General features: G+C 50.5%; 4 protein-coding genes across 4 annotated transcripts, besides 1 other annotated feature; 1 reads left to right on the forward strand and 3 right to left on the reverse strand.

The window, feature by feature from the left end:
* Positions 1–18,383: part of a sequence feature (contig 1.64 1..203363(-1)) that runs on past both edges of the window.
* On the reverse strand, positions 6–1,607 carry ANIA_03914 (protein crhA; the record flags this gene model as incomplete). Its single annotated transcript, XM_050611376.1, has 4 exons — positions 6–356; positions 431–838; positions 908–1,462; positions 1,511–1,607. 4 exons carry the CDS (start codon positions 1,605–1,607, stop codon positions 289–291), a joined length of 1,128 nt encoding a protein of 375 aa, XP_050467410.1. The 3' UTR covers positions 6–288.
* On the forward strand, positions 4,423–11,010 carry acyA (adenylate cyclase acyA; the record flags this gene model as incomplete). The annotated part of the gene is made up of 4 exons (XM_656425.1): positions 4,423–4,592; positions 4,690–5,416; positions 5,462–10,708; positions 10,756–11,010. 4 exons carry the CDS (start codon positions 4,423–4,425, stop codon positions 11,008–11,010), a joined length of 6,399 nt encoding a protein of 2,132 aa, XP_661517.1.
* Positions 11,683–14,936, reverse strand: ANIA_10486 (putative NRPS-like enzyme; the record flags this gene model as incomplete). Its single annotated transcript, XM_050611377.1, has 3 exons — positions 11,683–12,822; positions 12,871–13,870; positions 13,918–14,936. 3 exons carry the CDS (start codon positions 14,934–14,936, stop codon positions 11,683–11,685), a joined length of 3,159 nt encoding a protein of 1,052 aa, XP_050467411.1.
* Positions 15,468–17,849, reverse strand: ANIA_10491 (Zn(II)2Cys6 transcription factor; the record flags this gene model as incomplete). The annotated part of the gene is made up of 3 exons (XM_050611378.1): positions 15,468–16,389; positions 16,441–16,875; positions 16,927–17,849. 3 exons carry the CDS (start codon positions 17,847–17,849, stop codon positions 15,468–15,470), a joined length of 2,280 nt encoding a protein of 759 aa, XP_050467412.1.

Below are 18,383 nucleotides of genomic sequence, written 5' to 3' on the forward strand. Positions count from 1 at the left end.
GCGTATCTCTAGAGAGTCGTGGGTGAATGCGCCTGCCAGCTTGGAAGTCGATTCAGTAGTTTGTTGAATGATCTTTCTCAGGCAGATACTAGCAGGCTACCTAGAAGCGCACAAGAGGCACCCAAAACCCAAGAGATTTTGAAGATGCGGTTCGCGGCACTTATGGTGAGGCCATTGCGATCCTGTCCTGACGTGGCTGACACTCTTCTAAATTCGTCGGTAGTGGCGTCGGATAGCTCTGCTGGGTCTGTTTCAGGAAACACCCAACGAGGAGATTCGTCCGTAGGTTCAAGGTCGGAGGGGGAGTATAAACCCGACCAGAAGTGATACGAGGCAGACATAGACGGGCGCATATACTGGGTTGTGAAGAGGCATCGCTTTAGCATGAAATTTGACGAGGGTATAAAACGGAATTGTGGGCAATGCTCACTCATAGAGGACCGGCTGGGTGGCTGAGGTTTTCCGCTGCCAGCAAAATGCCAATCTCCTGGCAAGTTTGTGGACGGAGATGAGTCCGAATCGTCGTCGCTACTTGGCCGGGGGACCCAAGGATAGATACTGGGCGTGGAGAAACTTGTGGTTTCGCGATGCGTTCCCTCAAAGGGAATCGGCCCGCTGTCGGCAGTCGCGGTTATTGAGGGCACCGTCCCGATATCAGTCATTGACTGAGCCGCACTATTGCCATTGATCTTGCCACCATCTGATATTATTGACTGCCATGACCCGCTGTTGTCACTGTATGTATAAGAGTTGCCGGTCGAATAGTCGGTCACCTTAATGGACTTCAGGTACATCGTGAAGGGTCCAGCGGTATAATCAGTTTCTCCCCCCGCCCATTCTACAAGTATATTAGCAAATTCCGTTATATATATTGCCCTAACAGGGACGCAGAGAGAGATAAACTCACGGATCGTGCCCTCATTATTGTTGGGGTCACCACCGGCCCAGACTCCAACTTTCACCATCATAGGTGTTTGAGGATATTGGTTGCTCTCTGCAGAGTCGGGAGTAAGTACACGAACAGTGTTGCCGTCAATCTGCCATACGACATGGGATGAAGTCCAGTCAATGGTATACGTATGAAAGGAATCGTGATTTCCTGAATTGGCATGGGTAGCTGCACGGTTATAGGTGGCGGTGTTGCCCTTTCCAAAGTAATTTGTTTGGACATATTCATTATTGCCCCCAAGCCACTCCCAGTCGATTTCGTCCAGATCATCTGATTGCAAGACGGCACTACTGACGATGCCGACTCCAGGTGCGGCCTTAATCACAAATTCGACGTGTCCGAACATGATGTACCAGTCCGACTGTATCAGCGGAGCATCGCCTTGTTTTGCCACGGTGAAACTCGCTCCGTCGCTGCCATAAGACGGCGACATGACTTCGGTAAAGTCATCAGATGCGCCCTGGGTGAAGTCGTAATTGGCGGAGCCGCCCAGTGCAGGATCTGCGGGACAACCTTCAAAATATTAGCATTTTAGGCCCCATTAACGGGCAGAGGTCTCACTTTGTTCCAGCGGATTGCAGTCGGTATATGTTTGGGCCGCGGCCACAGCCAGCCACGAAAGAAGACCAACCGTCGAGCCTTTAAGCCGGAATTTCATGGTGAAGGACGTCTGAAATAGATGAACGCAAGAGTCAAACGAATCAACCAGGATATGTACAATTTGTCAGTCAAGAATAAAAAGCGAGAGTTGCGACGGTAAGAAAACACAAGGATATGGAGGTTTGTCGAGATTTGACGGTTGTTGTTGTTGCTGGGATGTCGTGGTCCTCAATGCAGCAGCTTCGGCGTCCGGTCTATCAAGGAAGGTGCAGGTCGAACGACCAGAGACATCCAAATGTGAAAGGGCAGTCATCATTTCTAGTGACGAAACCCATAGCATGCTATTTAAAGAGATCGGCCTAAATCATAGTGAAGCGGCTGATGTCAAGCCCAAAATGTCTTGTCAGCAGGCAGTCGGGTATTAGATTCGTCCAGCCACCAGATTCTCGTTCTGGGCCAGGCCTCAGTGAGCTCAGCTAGATTCAGGCGATATATTGACTTTCCCCGATTGGGAGTCTTGGGCTTCTCCACAAAAGTCACGGGACCGGTGGCTGGTGATCAAGACAACAGCTTATGGTTGGTCAGATCACTGCGCCTTTTTGACCGCCACGGACCCTTGATGATCTGTTTCTCTTGGATATGACGTGGCTGTTTCATGGTGCATTCCTCGCCTCGCGTGTTGATGCCATGCGCAATGCAAGGGCATGGTTTCGGGCGGGAAACCTCAACACAAAGAATGATGCACTATATACTTGCTGGATATCCTCTCCCTAGCCGCTATCCTGGGTAATACAAGCAGCGTCGCACCAACTGCTTTATTGCAGGCTAAGCCGGGAATGATGGGAAGGAAAGACCTAAAATCACGGTGACTATACTTCACGTTGTTCACCAATTAAAGTGCCGTAGGTCTGCTGCACTGCCAAGCAAAGGACAGACCTGGGTTTTCCAAGCGCGCTCCACGTCCAATAACCGGCAACCTCATAACTCTCATAACCCTCTTAGAGAAAGCATCCAAGTTGAGGCCTGCAGAGACCATTATAAATAAGCTATCCATCTTCATCCTACGATCATTCGAGACTTTGCCGTCCAGCTTTGGGCCCATTCTCCCTGAATCAATCCTCAATTATATCTGATGAACCACAAAGAGAACACCTGGCGCTGGTGTCGCGGTTGACACATCCTTTACTAACCGACTTAGTTTATCCTCGTCAGGAAAAGACTACTCCGGTTGGTCAATGGGTTTGCCGGATCAGCGGAGGCAACGTCTGCTCTTATGTTTCCGCGATGCTCAGAGTAGTATCGTCAGGGGAAATCAGGCTAGGTCTTTCTATTTAATGTTAGTCCGATCCTAGTTATGCATGAGGGAGTAGTAGCAAGGGACTGTTTTTTACTATAACCGAGAGTTAGCATTATATTTCATCAGGTATCTAGGAAACTTCCTCAGATATCTGTGTACATCCGGCGCGGCTTTGGCTCCCAGTGATATAATACTGAACCCAACGAAGAAGAGATCTAGCAAACAATATGAGAATCCACTGCCGCAAGAACAAAAGATTTATAGTGCCTGTTGCAGGTTACTCCAATAAAGAGGCTTATATTTCTTCAAGGCTTTTGATAGTCAACTATGCTATCGGAGCCGACGTACATATTCTTGCTCTATCACAATGCGCGTAGATGTCTGGCGCACTGTCCTTTTAGCCTATATATGTAGCTGCCACCTGATAAACTCAAGAACATGATACAGTCCTAACCTCTTTACGAAGAAAGCCTATGAAGAAACCAGCAGAGTTCATTATCGGCAATGTTAGTCAAAATCTGATCTGCTAACCGGGATATATATATAAGACGTTCTTTCAAGATTATTTCACCACCAGTGTCGAATGTAGCCAAAGGACCTATCTTCTGTTGCACTAAGTTCATACTTAGATGCCAAGTACGAGTATTAATTCAATTCATTTCCAAAAGCGGATGATATAGATCGAGATGGTGGTCTCTTCCATTCAAAGCACAGACGTGGCGCACAGACCAGTAGCCCTCCCGACCCCAGTAAATTATGTCATCAGACCCAAGTTACGAAGCTATACATCCATTGTTGCCCGAGCCCTGTCTGGCAACATCAACGAAGAATTTGAATATTGGATTTTGGTAGCTAGGTAAATTAATAACTGGAGTAACGAGGGCCTAGGAAACGATACTGGACTTCTGATGAGTACTCTAGTGAGGCGGAGCCGAACTAGCCCATGACTGCTAGATTGGGCTTAGCGTGCCCGGAGGTCAGAGCCTCAAGTTCAACTCAGTCCGGTGCTCAGTGCTCTTCTGCAGCTCCCCTCTCCCCGACCATATCATCCTCCCTACGACTCGACTCACATCGGCTTCGGCCCAGTCTCTAAACTGTTGCATTTTCTGCTAGTTCATGTCATGCGCTCATGTGGTCTCGCCTCGAAACGTGCGATGGCGTTTCCTGATCGTTCCTGCTCTCCCTCCTGGACCTGAAGCACTGCGGCGCCTGACGACACATCCAAGCAACTTCGAAGTATCGGCACAGCGACGCATTCCCCCCTTCGAACATACACGTCCCAGAACATACGGAGCACCTTTATTTCCGACTTCCATGATATCGCGTATCTGACGCCAAGGGCTTATTCAAACGTGTTCGCTGTCTCACTCTCCGACGCATTCAGTCTTCCGGCATTCGCCGTTAACACACTGCGATCTCACCGTACTGGTTCCGTTACCTCACATCGGCCATTGCCTCTCCTCTGTGAAAATCTAGCGGGGGGTTGTTGATGGTGTCTGCGGTGGTGAATCTCCGGTCTTGTCTATGAAAGATCATCAACCCCAGCTCGAGCCGTTAACCAAACTATTATTCAACAATGGCGTTTCCAGGCGGGGAACTGCCAGAAGGAAGACATAGCTCGGAGAGCTCTGGGAACAACAGTGGGCTATCGCAAGAAACTATCAGGGATGATGGTCGTCGATATGGTCGCATTGTGCCTAGCGGTCGGAGCATCTCTCCCCATTCCAAAGACGATGGCAGCGATAGGTAACATTGATCCCCTACCCAATTTGCTGCTTAAAGTCGAATTGCTTCTAGCGATATGGCGCCATATATTCTGTTTCGATAACTGACCGCTCGTTAGGCTTGAACTCCCGGCTCCACGACCACCTTCTCTAGGCGCCCCGAATGACCTATACACCTCCATGTTCTCGTGGGGCTCGCCCGATATTTCTCCCACGGACGTGCGCAAGAATCAAGGCTTTGGTAGTCATAGAAAAGCATTAGCTGTCCTTGGGAATGACGATCCAGGCCCTCCACCTATCAATAATCCGAGTCCCCGTGTGAACACCAATTACGGCGATTATTTTCAGCACGATCCGCAGGGAACACTATCTTATTCCCCAAGATTGGGCACTGGCGATGCACACGGCACTTTTTTCCACGATCACTCCGAACACGAAGCCTCCCCTGCCACAGCCACTTTCCGTCCAGGCACAGGACGCACACTTGCCAGCGACGCCCCAGATCTTGATTATAATGGAGATCACCGGCGACCATCTGTTGCCAGTGCTACGACTGTAAGCAGCCAAGGGTCAAAATCAAGCACAAGCGGGCTCTTCCGGAAAAAGTTACAAGGGTTCTTCGGTGACGATCCCAACGCTAGTGATTCAAAGCAAGACCATGATGGTCACCACAGCTCGGGGTCTAAACCGTCGTCGATTGATTACTTCAGATCTCGTCAAAGAGCTGACTCTGAGGGCTCGAGACGTCCGTCTGATGGTGTCCAGGATGACGCTCATCAACCTGGCCGCCCCAGGACCCCGCTTCCCTCGAGTGATATAACACCCTGGGAGTACCAGAGATATAATGTAAGTTTGCCAATCATGCAACTGTGATGGAACTGACTAGTATAGGATATTCCACAGCTTGGAGAAGCACCTGTCCGTGAAGCACCTACCGCGCTAGATCGGCATCGTATTGGTTCACAGGGTGCATCTAGTACATCGAGGGATCCGACCCGCAGGCATTTTAGCGGCCATCGACACTCACGAAGCAAGGAGGAGAAGGCAAACGCTGCTGGAGACCTCGCTGGATACCCCGATCGTCCTTCAACAGGCCGTGATGACTTTTCCGTTGGCCTACGTCCGTCCAGGGACGGTAGCTTAGGTTTCCGACCCGCAGCTAACTCGTCTATCAATCTTGCTGGGCGCTCGACGAGCCCCACGCCAAGTCTCCAGAGCTTTTATACTAAGGATTCTGGCCAAGGCTCCCCTGGTGCACCTTCTTCTAAGCGCTCGTTCCTGGGAAAACTCCGCCGACCCAACCTTAAGCATTTTCCAGGGTCAAAAGGACCGACAGATGCTATTAGGGGCACATCAAAGCTTGCACGGCGTGATGCTTCCCCTGGACGACGAGGACGGCAAGGCAGTCTGGAGGGAGCACCTTCTAAGGGCGCTGAAAATGGGGAACATGAACGAAAGAAAGATGGCAAAGGCCTAGGAATTGCGACTGGTAAGCTGCGAGGCCGCCGCGGTGCTGGTCACGAAACCCCCATCGGAAAGGAGACGAACCCCTCAGAAGCACCCGGTGTCTGGGCTTTGGACACGGATCTATCGCACATGGAAGGCATCGTTCAGCCAGCTGCAGATGATGGGGATAAGACGAATGAAGGAAAGACGGTACGCCATGATGAGAAGAGGCTGGGGGACCAGCTAGGTGCCGGAAATTGGGACGCTCCTGAGAGCTGGCATGTCAAACGCCAAAGAAATGAGGTTTTGGCCAAAGTTCCCAAGATGACCAACGATGCTGCTCGAACAATAGCTGAACCTGATGGTGTTCCGTATTTTATCCGTGTGTTCCGCATTGATGGAACATTTGCCACACTCTCGAATGGGTTACATGCTACGGTTGCCGATGTACTTCTGTCACTGGGAAAGAAGTCTTTTCTAACTGACCACCTCAATAACTACGAAATAGTCATGCGCAAAAATGATATCTCTCGACAGCTGGATCCCAATGAACAGCCCATTCTCATGCAGAAGAAATTACTCGAACAGATCGGCTATACTGAGAAGGACAGGATTGAAGAGCTTGGCCGGGAGGACCATAGTTACATTCTTCGCTTTACCTTCTTGCCCACCAAACTCAGCGGGTACAGCAGTCTTGAGGGAGAGCCAGGCTTCAGCAAGAACCAGAAATTCAGCCACGTGGATCTTCAAGGACGGAGTCTCGTTACCATCCCTATCGCTCTTTACAAGAAAGCTCCGGAGATCATATCGCTCAATCTCTCCAGGAACTTGGAGCTAGATGTGCCAAAAGACTTTATTCAGGGCTGCATCAATCTGCGAGAGATCAAGTATATAGGAAGTGAAGCTTTACGCCTTCCACCCAGCTTCAGTCTTGCAAGCCGTCTAACGTATCTGGATGTTTCAAACAACTTCTTGGATCAGCTCGACCACGCGAACCTTGACAGGTTACAAGGACTTGTCAGTATCAAACTGGCCAATAATCGACTGACAAAGCTTCCGGATTACTTTGGAAACTTCAAATCTCTGAGGAGTCTGAACATTGCTTCGAATAATTTTCAAGTGTTCCCCGAGTTTCTCTGCAACTTGAAAAGCTTGGTGGATCTTGATATTAGCTTCAACAATATCTCCGAGCTCCCAAATATTGGCAACCTGACTAGCCTCGAGCGTCTCTGGATGACAAATAACGGATTCAGAGGGCCTTTCGGCGAGTCGATTAAAGATCTTGTGAACTTGAAGGAGATAGATGCCCGATTCAATGAGATCGTGAATATTGACAGCTTGACACTCCTTCCGCGCTTGGAACAGCTATTGATCGGTCACAATTCTGTGTCTAAGTTCAGAGGGTCGTTCCCCAAGCTGCGGAATTTGGTCTTGGATCATTGCCCTGTAACGCAGTTCGACATTGACGCGCCCATGCCAACTCTAACATCCCTCAACATAGCCTCGGCGAAACTGGTCCAATTTCGTGACACCCTGTTCGATAGCTTGCCCAACCTCACAAAACTCATCCTGGATAAGAATCACTTCATGTCCATGTCCCCTCATATCGGAAAGCTGCGGAAACTCGAGCATTTTAGCATGGCCAAGAATCCTCTCTCGTCACTTCCTCCGTCTATAGGGTGTTTGACCGAGCTCAAGTACCTTAATCTGAGAGAGTGTAACTTGCGAAGGCTGCCTCAAGAGATCTGGTATTGTCTGAAACTAGAGACTCTCAACGTCTCATCAAACGTTCTGGATAGCTTTCCCAAGCATGGCGGCCCGCCACCTCAGCTTCCGGGCGAGGCTACTGCTGGTACTACTCCCGCGATGACACCCGGTGGCTCAGTTACGCCGAGTTATGATGACTTGGGCACTGTAGAAGAGCAGGAAACACGGCGTCCCAGCCAGGCATCTGGCAGCGCGCCCAGTGGGAGCTCTCCCGGTGGTGGGAGCACTCGAAAACCGTCGGTCGCCTCCTCTCTTAGTCAGGGAGGAAGGAAGGTCTCCACTGCTTCGAAGTTCGCAGAAGGCAGCCCATCATCCAGGAAAGATTCGAATTTCTCTCAGCATGTGGCCACTACATTTGGTGGCTCGCTCCGGAACTTGTACCTGGCCGATAACCGGCTCGAGGATGACGTGTTTCGTGAACTCTCATTTATCCCTGAGTTGCGAATAGTGAATTTGTCGTATAACGTGCTGAATGAAATTCCGCCTGGGCTCCTGAAACGCTGGCCTCTACTTACGGAGCTATACCTATCTGGCAACGAGCTAACCTCTCTGCCCTCAGACGACCTAGAAGAAGGGAGTAGTCTGAAGATTCTTAACATCAATGCCAATCGATTCCAGGTTCTTCCGGCGGAACTGTGCAAAGTGAGCAAGCTTTCTATTCTCGACGTTGGAAGCAATTACTTGAAATACAACGTGTCGAACTGGCCTTATGACTGGAACTGGAATTGGAATCGAAATCTGAAGTATCTCAACTTCTCTGGGAACAAACGGCTGGAGATTAAGCCGAATGTCTCGTCTTTGGGATCTCAGCCGCCGAACGGAGCAGATTTAACCGATTTCAATTCACTCACTCACCTCCGGGTACTTGGATTGATGGACGTCACACTCACGACGTCCAATATTCCGGAAGAGAATGAAGATCGCCGAGTGAGGACGTCTGCCTCTTTGGCAGGTTCACTCGCCTACGGTATGGCAGATTTCTTAGGTCGAAGCGAACATCTTTCTATCATCGACATGATCGTGCCTCGAATGAGACAGGATAATGTCGAAACCGTTGTCGGCATGTTTGATGGCCAGCCTAGCTCTACTGGAGGCTCTAGGGTTGCCAAGTTCCTGCATGAGAATTTCCTTCATACTTTTTCTGCTGAGCTTAAGCGCCTCCGGCGGGACGAGCAAGAGACACCCTTGGATGCCTTCAGGCGGACGTTCCTGACTCTCAACAGGAATATGGCTTTTGCTTGCTACAAGTCCATCGACCAAGATGTCAGATTATTTCAAGAGGACTCATCCGATCAAAAGAAAGTCCGGCTCAATAAGGAAGACCTTCAGTCTGGCGGCGTCGCGACCGTTCTGTACCTGAACAATACGGATTTATATGCTGCCAATATCGGTGACGCTCAGGCTATACTCGTCAAGTCAGATGGTAGTATGAGATATCTGACACGGAACCATGATCCGGCAGAAGCAGGAGAAAGGGCGCGCATCCGAGCGGCAGGCGGATTTGTCTCCCGCAACGGAAGACTGAATGATTACCTTCCTGTCTCCCGGTCATTTGGGTACTTCAATCTAATGCCTGCAGTGATCGCAGCACCGCATACGATGCACGTCAGCTTGACCGAGCAGGATGAGATGATTATTCTGGCCTCAAAAGAACTTTGGGATTACGTGACTCCAGACCTTGTCGTGGATGTTACGAGAGCTGAACGAAGGGACCTGATGGTTGCTGCGCAAAAGATAAGGGATCTTGCACTGTCATTCGGAGCCAACAATAAGCTTATGGTGATGATTCTTGGAGTTGGAGATCTCAGGAAACGTGAGAGGCGCCCGCCGCGCTTCCCAAGCATGAATAGCTTTAGTCAGGTCGATGACTCGATCCTACCCAGCCCGAAGCGCACCAAAAAACCGCGTGATATGCCTGGAGACTCCAGACTAGCTCGATTTGACTATGTTGACGCTCCAACCGGAGAACTGGCTATAATTTTCACGGATATCAAGCAGTCCACAGGTCTTTGGGAGACGTGCCCCGACGCAATGCGCTCAGCTATCCAGATCCACAATGATATCCTCCGCCGCCAATTAGGTATTATTGGTGGTTATGAGGTGAAGACTGAAGGTGACGCTTTCATGGTCGCGTTTTCAACAACAACAGCTGCTTTGCTCTGGTGTTTCAACTGCCAATACCAACTTTTGGAAGCTGAATGGCCGACGGAAATTCTTGAGCAGCCTCAGTGCCAAGTTCAATTCGACATGGAAAATAACATAATCTTCCGAGGTCTGTCAGTTCGGATGGGAATTCACTGGGGTGAGCCTGTCTGCGAAAAGGATCCCATTACTAACCGCATGGATTACTTTGGACCAATGGTAAACCGCGCATCACGAATCTCGGCCGTTGCTGACGGCGGGCAAATATTTGTTTCGTCGGATTTCATGAACGACATGCAGCGTAACCTCGAGCTCTTCGCCGACAGTGAACGTGCTGCTTCTACTGGTTCGGAAGAAAGTTATGCACTCGATTTGGGGGACAATATCCGGCGCGAACTTCAACAACTAAATAGCCAGGGATTTGTGATAAAAGATCAAGGCGAGCGGAAGTTGAAAGGCCTTGAGAATCCCGAACCTCTATATCTGATTTACCCTCATGCTCTATCGGGACGCTTGTCGACCCAGGACCAAATGTCCGGTGAAGAAAGCACCCCCACCACTATTAGTCAACACTCTCAACTCCAGATCCAAACAGAAGCTATATGGCGATTATGGGAGATCACACTCCGGCTCGAAAGGCTATGTGGAGCGTTAGAACACCCAGGCGAACCGCGCCTAGATAAACCTAACTCGGCATTATTCGATATAATCAAGAAGCACGGCGGAGAACTCGCTGATTCGAGTGTCGTCAGCCTGATCGAGCAGCAAGTAACTCGGATCGAGGTCTGTAACCCCGTGGGCTTGATATATGCATTACTAACTCCTGCCAGGTCGCGATAAGTACCCTTGCTCTGCGACATATGCTACGACCTTTCAAGCCAGGCGACCGGCTTGACGACCACGCCGCGCCGATTGGAGATGTGCTGCAAGAATTACGAACCCAGCTTGCGGAGTATAGAGCCCTCAAGGAGCAGATTGCTACCAATGGTGCTGGCATCACTGGCGCATCCCCTAGTTCCACCGCAACGGATCTACATTACACTCCAGATTTCCACTCCAGCGCTTCCTCTTCGTCCTTCACCTAGATACCCGCTCTTTTACTCTCATCATACCCCATGACATCTATCCTGCCTACCCGTCTAATCATGTTCTGTGTATACTGCAAGCATCTGTCCATCTGGCTGTCTACATTGTCATCATCTTGGTATACACTTTTTACGTCTTGTTTCCAGGGCTGCTGTTTTGCTCGTTTTGCGCGGGCGTCTTGGGCTGTTCTGTTGGCATGGGGAGCAGATCCAGGGAGGCGCTTGATCTTTTTTTTTTTTTTCTCAAATTCTTGGTTGATTTTATTGGCACTTTGTCTGATGGTGCATGAAAGGTGATAGGTTGTATATTTGCATTTCTATAGCTGGAATATACTAATATTCGACTTCGACCTGCTCACAATATAGTAAAGATTGGTGTCTCGCGAGGAGGAAAATTCCGCTGTTGGTCGTGAAGCCTTATATATGGTACGTTCCTCATCGAGTATTTCGAGAGATCATCCTATCTTCATTACTCTCTTCACCCACACTCTCTGTCCGAAAACAGCTCATTTGATATTTTCAGGTTGTTTACAGTATACATAATTCTAATGTCAATGTTGTATAGATGGGTTCTTTCTGTTCTAATTTAACTCATCATAACTAAATACAATGCCTATCACATCAAATCAAATCAACAAAGGACTCTCAGGTGGCCGCTCTATACCTTGTATTTCAAGTCAGCTTCACCTTCCCCTTCCCCCACCCATCAACACCAAAAAAGTAACTCATCATCTTCTGCACAATATCACGCTGCAACTTCTTTGCCTGGCCAAACGTCCTCGAGACAGCCTTCGTCTTCCCCGTCTCCCAGCCTACAACCCGCGGTGGGAAGTCGTGATCATATTTCCCCGTCCAGAAATCAACCAGCTTAATCGGCGGATTAGCCTGGGGATCCGGATTTGATTCGCGCAGCCTCTTGAGCCAGGTGCGGGTGTCGAGCTCTTCGAAAACCAGGCCCGCATCCCGCAGACAGGGAAGCAGTTCGTTTGTCCAGTGGAAGGGGTACGGGGAGATAATGTTGTAAATGGCTTGCGCGTCCTTTGGTCCGTCTACATCGGACTCTGAGAGGGCGATATCGACAACAACGCCGGCTACAGTATTCACGGGAAGCCAGCGATGAAACTCGTCTAGTTTAGGCAGGGCGCCGATTGTCGTCGCTGACTGGATCATGAGCGGGATTGCCTCGGTGGTATTCCAGATACCGTTCTCTGTATCGGCAACGACCTGTCCGATGCGGAGCACGCGAGTGCAGAGGCCCGTTTGCTGATATGCTTTGACGCAGAGATGTTCGGCCACAAGCTTTGACTGGGCGTATCCCATGGCTTGGGCGTGTGCGAGGCTTAAAGGTAAGGATTCAGGTATGGAGGGTTCGGGCGAGCGGACAACGGCGCTGATAGAGGAGCAGAAGTTTAGAGTTGCTGGTGCGGGCCGTTGAGCTCTTAGACAGAGGTTTGCAAGGTGTTGGATGCCGGCGATATTGTCCTTTTCGAAGCTGGAGAGGTGCAGGGTGAAATTTACTGACCAGGCGCAGTGGATTATGTCCGTGATGGTGGAGGTGAGGGTATTGTAGGTCATTGTGTCGAGGCCTAGAGTTGCGAGGGCGAGGTTCGAAGGGAGGGCTATTAACTTGTTCTTTGCGGAGGTGGATAGAGTATCATAGACGCGTCTGGTGCGGAGGGAGCCCAAGAGGCGGCCGTAAGCATCGAGGGTGGAGTTGGCGCGGACGAAGCAGTAGATCTTTTGTACGTCTGGGAGAGTTGATAGTTTGGCGACGACGTGGCAGCCAAGGGAGCCGGTGGCTCCAGTAACGACCTGAAGATTCTTAGCTTAAATATCATTAGGTCAAGAACGAAGGCTCACAATGTATCTTCCGCTTAATTCATTAGGACGAGGGACATGATGCTCGAAATCACTGTATTTTGAAATTAATGCCTCCATTTGCTCCTCGATCGAAGCCATAGTTTCCAGCGTCTTAGAAGTGAGGGAGAAAAGGTACCGCGCTAGAGAGGCAATAGACGGGTGCTCGAATACAACGTTCAGCCCTAACTTGTATCCCTTGGTGTCGAGTGACTTGACCAGCACTGACCGCAATTGAGAAGCCTGTAACGAGTCCATGCCGAGAGAAAAGAAATCCTCTTCGTCAGTAAAACCATTCGTCGTTCTGGCCGGAACGATAGCAGAGAGCTCCTTGTGTAGGAACGCCTTCAGCTCTTCCTCCGACAAGAGCATAGTGCCCGTCATATCATCTCCGGCCTCGTACGACGCCTCTATCAGGTCGGCAAAATCGCGGTAGAATGCCTGCCGGATGACGGTGCCTTTGTCGGTGCGGGCATAGGGTGCATCGGCAGGAAGGACCCGGACCATGTTCTTAGGCAGCAGGCCGTATGCTGGCAGCGTTTGGTGCGCGTCTTCGACAGCCGGCCAGATGGCGTCAATGACTTGCTCGTCTGTCATAGATGCTGCCTCTGGAGCACGAATGACGGCCAACCCGATGTTCGACTTGCCAATGCCAAAAGCGAGAGCATCTGCTACCACGCTGAGCTGCCGAACTCGTCCTTCCAGGTCAAGTGGGATGACTTTCTCGCCGTTGACTAGTGTGATTGTGTCATCCAGTCGGGAGTAGTACTTATATGCTTCCATCTCAGGATGCTTCAGAAATAGGTCTTTCGTAGCGTAAGCACCGTCTGGTCGGTTTGACATAACCTTCGACGGCCACCCGTCAAGGACGACAGACTCATAAATGCCAGGGTAGCGTTCTTCCATCCGCAGATACTTCTTCACGGTTTCAGATGGTCGGAGCCAGTCCCATCTTTTATCGCCAGGAGGTCGCATGGAAGTCATCAACTGGCCTGTCTCAGTTCTAATGAAGTAAGTTTAGTGAGCACCATCGTATCTAACAGTACTTACGAGCCATAATGAGCAATGAGGTTAACCCCATTCTCAACCAGCAAGTTCCCCAAAGAATCCGGACACGGAGATCCTCCAAACATTACAGCTTTCAGTTTAGCAAGGGCTTCAATACCCTCTTCGGACTCCGCAAGCAGCTTTAGCGCGTACGGGACTCCGTAGAAGATCTCGAAATTGTATGACCGCATAATCTCAACCAGATACTGACTTGTGAGCGGAAGCTGAGGGTTGTACAAATGCAGAGTCTTGTTTGAATAAATCGTCCGGAAAAGACAGCAGATGCCATGATTATGATACAAGGGTAAGGTAATGAAACCACGCATGTTCATATTACCAGCATAGTTCTTGACTGCCGCTCTCTGTGACTGGAATATGGGTTTGGGCAGCCCGGTTGAGCCCGAACTGTGGATGATCCAGGCGAGATGCTTTGTTTCGACTTCAGGGTCCAGATGGGAAAGAAGGTTCGTGTCGATGGGTTCGTCCGGGATGTGGTAATCGTAGTTCTCTTCACTTGGGATACTGTGAACTTGCACCAGCGGAATTCGCTCGCTGACTTTCGCAGCTATATCTCTGAAGGAGCCGTGGACGAACATATGCTGCGCGTTGGTCCGTTCTATCAAAGACACATGGGCCTCGACTGATATCCTGGTGGAAAGAAGCAGCCCAGCATGGCCGAGTTTGGTTACTGCGAGAAGGAGAACGAGGTAGTCCAGGTTCGAAGGACCCAATAAGGCAACGACAGCGGGACATTCTGAGGAGGACTTCCGGGGTGGGATCTTCTCTGCCAGTATCTTCGCGACTCGGTAGGCAAAGACATCGAGATTTTGCAGTGGGAATTCAGAGTACTCTATCCCAGCCCGAGGGTAGTAAACGACTGGTTGCGATGGCCCGAGAGATGCACGGTGACGGACGAGCTCATCCACTGTCAGAGGCTCTGCTTGCGGCGAGGCGACGTCCTCCGTGTCGTGGGCGAGTTTATCGATGTGGGTAGGTGCTTGAGGGCGAATGGTAGACAACATCGTGAGCCGCACCAAGGTAGTCGGGGTGTTCCAGGTTCTTGATCGATGAACTGCCCATGTCCAGATCTAGGGAGAGCAGTTCGTTTAAATAACAAGTCGAACGTGATCAGGAATCCGGACCCCCTTTGACATTGCAGACGTAGGCCGGTTCTGTTCGTCGCTCACTCCGGATAAACTTCATGCGTCGGACAAATATCCGAGGAGGCGATCCAGCGATCCAGCGATCCGAGAACATGATCGGAATACTCCACTATATCTCGCTTGTAAAGAATCGTCTAAGGCAGATGTAAGAGGAACGCCAGTATTAAGAATGGGGCAGGAGTCTACGGATCGAGGGTCCCCGGGTACGGTATTGGAAGTTTGGAAAAATCCAATACACGCTATTCTCTTGGAGTCGATCAAAGTAAATGCTAGTGTACTATCTGCAGGATGCCGGGAACGGCAGCTGAGCTTCGTTGATGCATAGCATGCTATAGCTCAGAAAGAAAACTGAGCCGGATCATTCGGCAAATTAGAGAATGCCTGGACTTGTTAGCTAAGAACAGCCCAAAGGACAGGACTACCAACCCAAGTATCCAATTGAGTCCACCAAATGGACCCTTCAAGATTGTCCAGAAACCCAACGTCGCCCATTTCAGGTGGTCCATCTACGAAAGCTGATGACGGGAAATTCCCGTCATAGCTGATAGAGTTGAACGGAACGACATTGTTCGTATCAGTCGGATCGACTGGCCTCTGCTCGACTACGGCACTGCGATCCTGAATAGGCATGTCTCGAGATTGTTCTGGGTTGTTAGCGAGCGAACCCTTAATGAGCTTTGTGCCGAGTTGCTTGTGCACTTCTAGCCTTGTTTCCTCCAAAATGATACCATAACGCCGGCTAGGGCAGTTTTTGCGCGTCGCTTCTGCCAAATGTTGCTGACAGACCTCCGCGAGGCTAAAGAGTGATCGTACGCTGTTGGTATCTAGCTCAGCAGGCTCTAGGTTTGAGGACAGACGATGCTGCTGGATGGTGTAGATGTAGACCACGACAATTGCACAGAAACATACATGGTGGGTGAACCAGAATGACTGGATAAGGGTGCCTTGCTTTGCTATGCTGTCCACTAGCTTCATGACATGCTCCGCTGCCTCAAGGCATTTAGTTACATGCGTCGTCACCGTTGGGTGCGGAGCTGCTGGCCGACGGCCAAGGTCGGTGAAATCATTCAATAGGAATGACCTCGTAGCGTGTATCATTGCATGGCAGTAGGCGAGCTGGAGGACTTGGCTTTGCCTGCATAATGGCGGGATAAGACTTGTTGGACGAACACTATTAAACAGAGGTGGCGTTGTTTCTTTCCATCTTTCAAGTTCCGAAGTGATTCGCACCGCGGCTTCGAGATGCGATTCCCGGTGTATGGGATTGACGGTGTAGAACTGACGCGATATCTCACCGAGAATGCGTCCAAGCCTGTATCATTAGCAGTGTTTAATGCAAAATCATAAGCATTCAAGGGCGAACCTAAAGTGCAGAATAGATGCAATCATCATGGAATCTGTTGTGCCCAGGCGCATAGCTGGATCGTCTTGGAGAATATCCTCATCGCTGACTTCATCGGGAAGTTCCTGGTCTATATCCTCATCATGCAATAGCCGCGGCCGTCCAAAGATGACATTGAGATACTTGTCTAGTGTATAAGCGCTCCAGAGGATCCGTTTGCGGAGCTCCCTCTCCAGATATGAGGTTCCCTTTTTCGACATTTTAGGGGCACACCGTCGATGCAGGCCGAGAGCTGTCACCAACTGAACGGCAGTGCCAAATGTATACCAGCATTCATTGGCTCGTGAAGAAGACAGAAGGTAAAGGCATTGCCCCAGTCGTGCTTGAACAGTCTCGAGGCGCGGGGGCCCGAATTCCATCGAGAGCATATATTTCGAGGCCGCAAACCACCGTTCACTGGGTTGAATAAGTGAGCATAGAAGAATAGGTTAGAATATGTATGCCTACCTTTCACACGAACTTTCCGCCTGCTTCCCCTGAGTTTGTTCTGCATGCAGAGTACTTACGGCAAAGATCATAAGAATTATCGCAGTTCGAGCCACAAACGGTCCCGTGGGCAAGTTTGAAGGGGATATATTGCAATTATAAACTTGTCTAAGCCATTCCTCCACGCTTCCACGATGAAGAAAGCGGTACGTGACCATTGCGTGGTCGAAATACCTGCTCACCAACTCCATGGCTTTATCAAACGTAGGAAGAGTAAAGCCCGCATCGCGATAACTTGCGTACGGCTTATCGCCAAACATGAACACAGAGGTGTTCTTCGGTGACGATTCATTTCGCAGCTCATCAGGAACAGCGCTTGTCTCGTCCTGGTGCAGACGTCGCCAGACGCGATTTAGAAACGAGACGCCCGAGGCAGGTCCGAGATAGTTGCCTTCAAAATCAGTGGCTACTGGATCGGGAGAGTTACGCCGTGGCATTTCCACGGACGCTTGTGATAATTGTGAGCGCACAGTCTTTGCAGTCCGCGATGAATCCTTATTCGGCGATGATTTTCGCGAATTGGGACTTTGTGAGGTGGAGGCGTGCGACGAAGGCCGGTTTCTCAGGTACCTAGCAGCCACTGACGCAGGCGCTGGAGGCGGATCCGGAGGCAAGCCTCGACTATACGCGGCATTGTATTCACAGGCGAGCGACAGCCTAGTACATCTGCCGCAGGGCAGAGTTCCGGTACATCGGGTCTTTTTTTCCTTGCAGCTATCACAGGCCCTTGTGATCTTCTGCCGCGGGGCGCTGACTTTACTCGCTGACGGCTCCAACGACTTTCTCTTCCGTCCTGGGAGAACCCCAACTGCTCGACCTGTGTCACCAAAGTTCGTTCCAGATGGAAGCTCAACGTCCACCTGCTCCACAAGGGTGCTAGCCATCGGACGCGGGGAAATCAGCCAAGACTTCAAAGGGCGATCTGTCACAGTCGCGTGGCCTAGGAGGTGGATTTCCGCGCGGCTCCACGTTTTGCTAGGGTAAGGCAGACAGAACGAGTAGAGAGCTATGCGACAGGCCTGAAGGCACGGGAAGTGAGCAAAGGAGAAAAATCCGAGTCTCTAGCGGATTTTGAGTCATTTGCTAGTCCAGACGGACTTTGGGGCCAACGGCTTGGGCGCGCGGGGTTGGAGACTTGGAGTCGTTGGAGCCGGTATGGAGTCCCGGTCCACCACCAGGAGATCAATCCGGTCGGGCCGACACAGAGGCATAATGAACGAATAATGGGAAGACCGACATCTGCCAAGTCGTTACTGGTTTGCTCTCACGATCACGGTGTCGAGCCGGCAAGTCCTGGATTCTAAGCGGGGAAACGGAACTATTCTGGTAACTTGGAGAAGCTCCGCTGCTGACTCAGTCGGATGTTTTCCGAGTAGTATGACATGCCTTCACCAAAAACGTCATCGTGAGCGGCACGA

Source organism: Aspergillus nidulans, chromosome II (assembly GCF_000011425.1).
Source record: "Aspergillus nidulans FGSC A4 chromosome II".
Lineage (NCBI taxonomy): Eukaryota > Fungi > Ascomycota > Eurotiomycetes > Eurotiales > Aspergillaceae > Aspergillus > Aspergillus nidulans.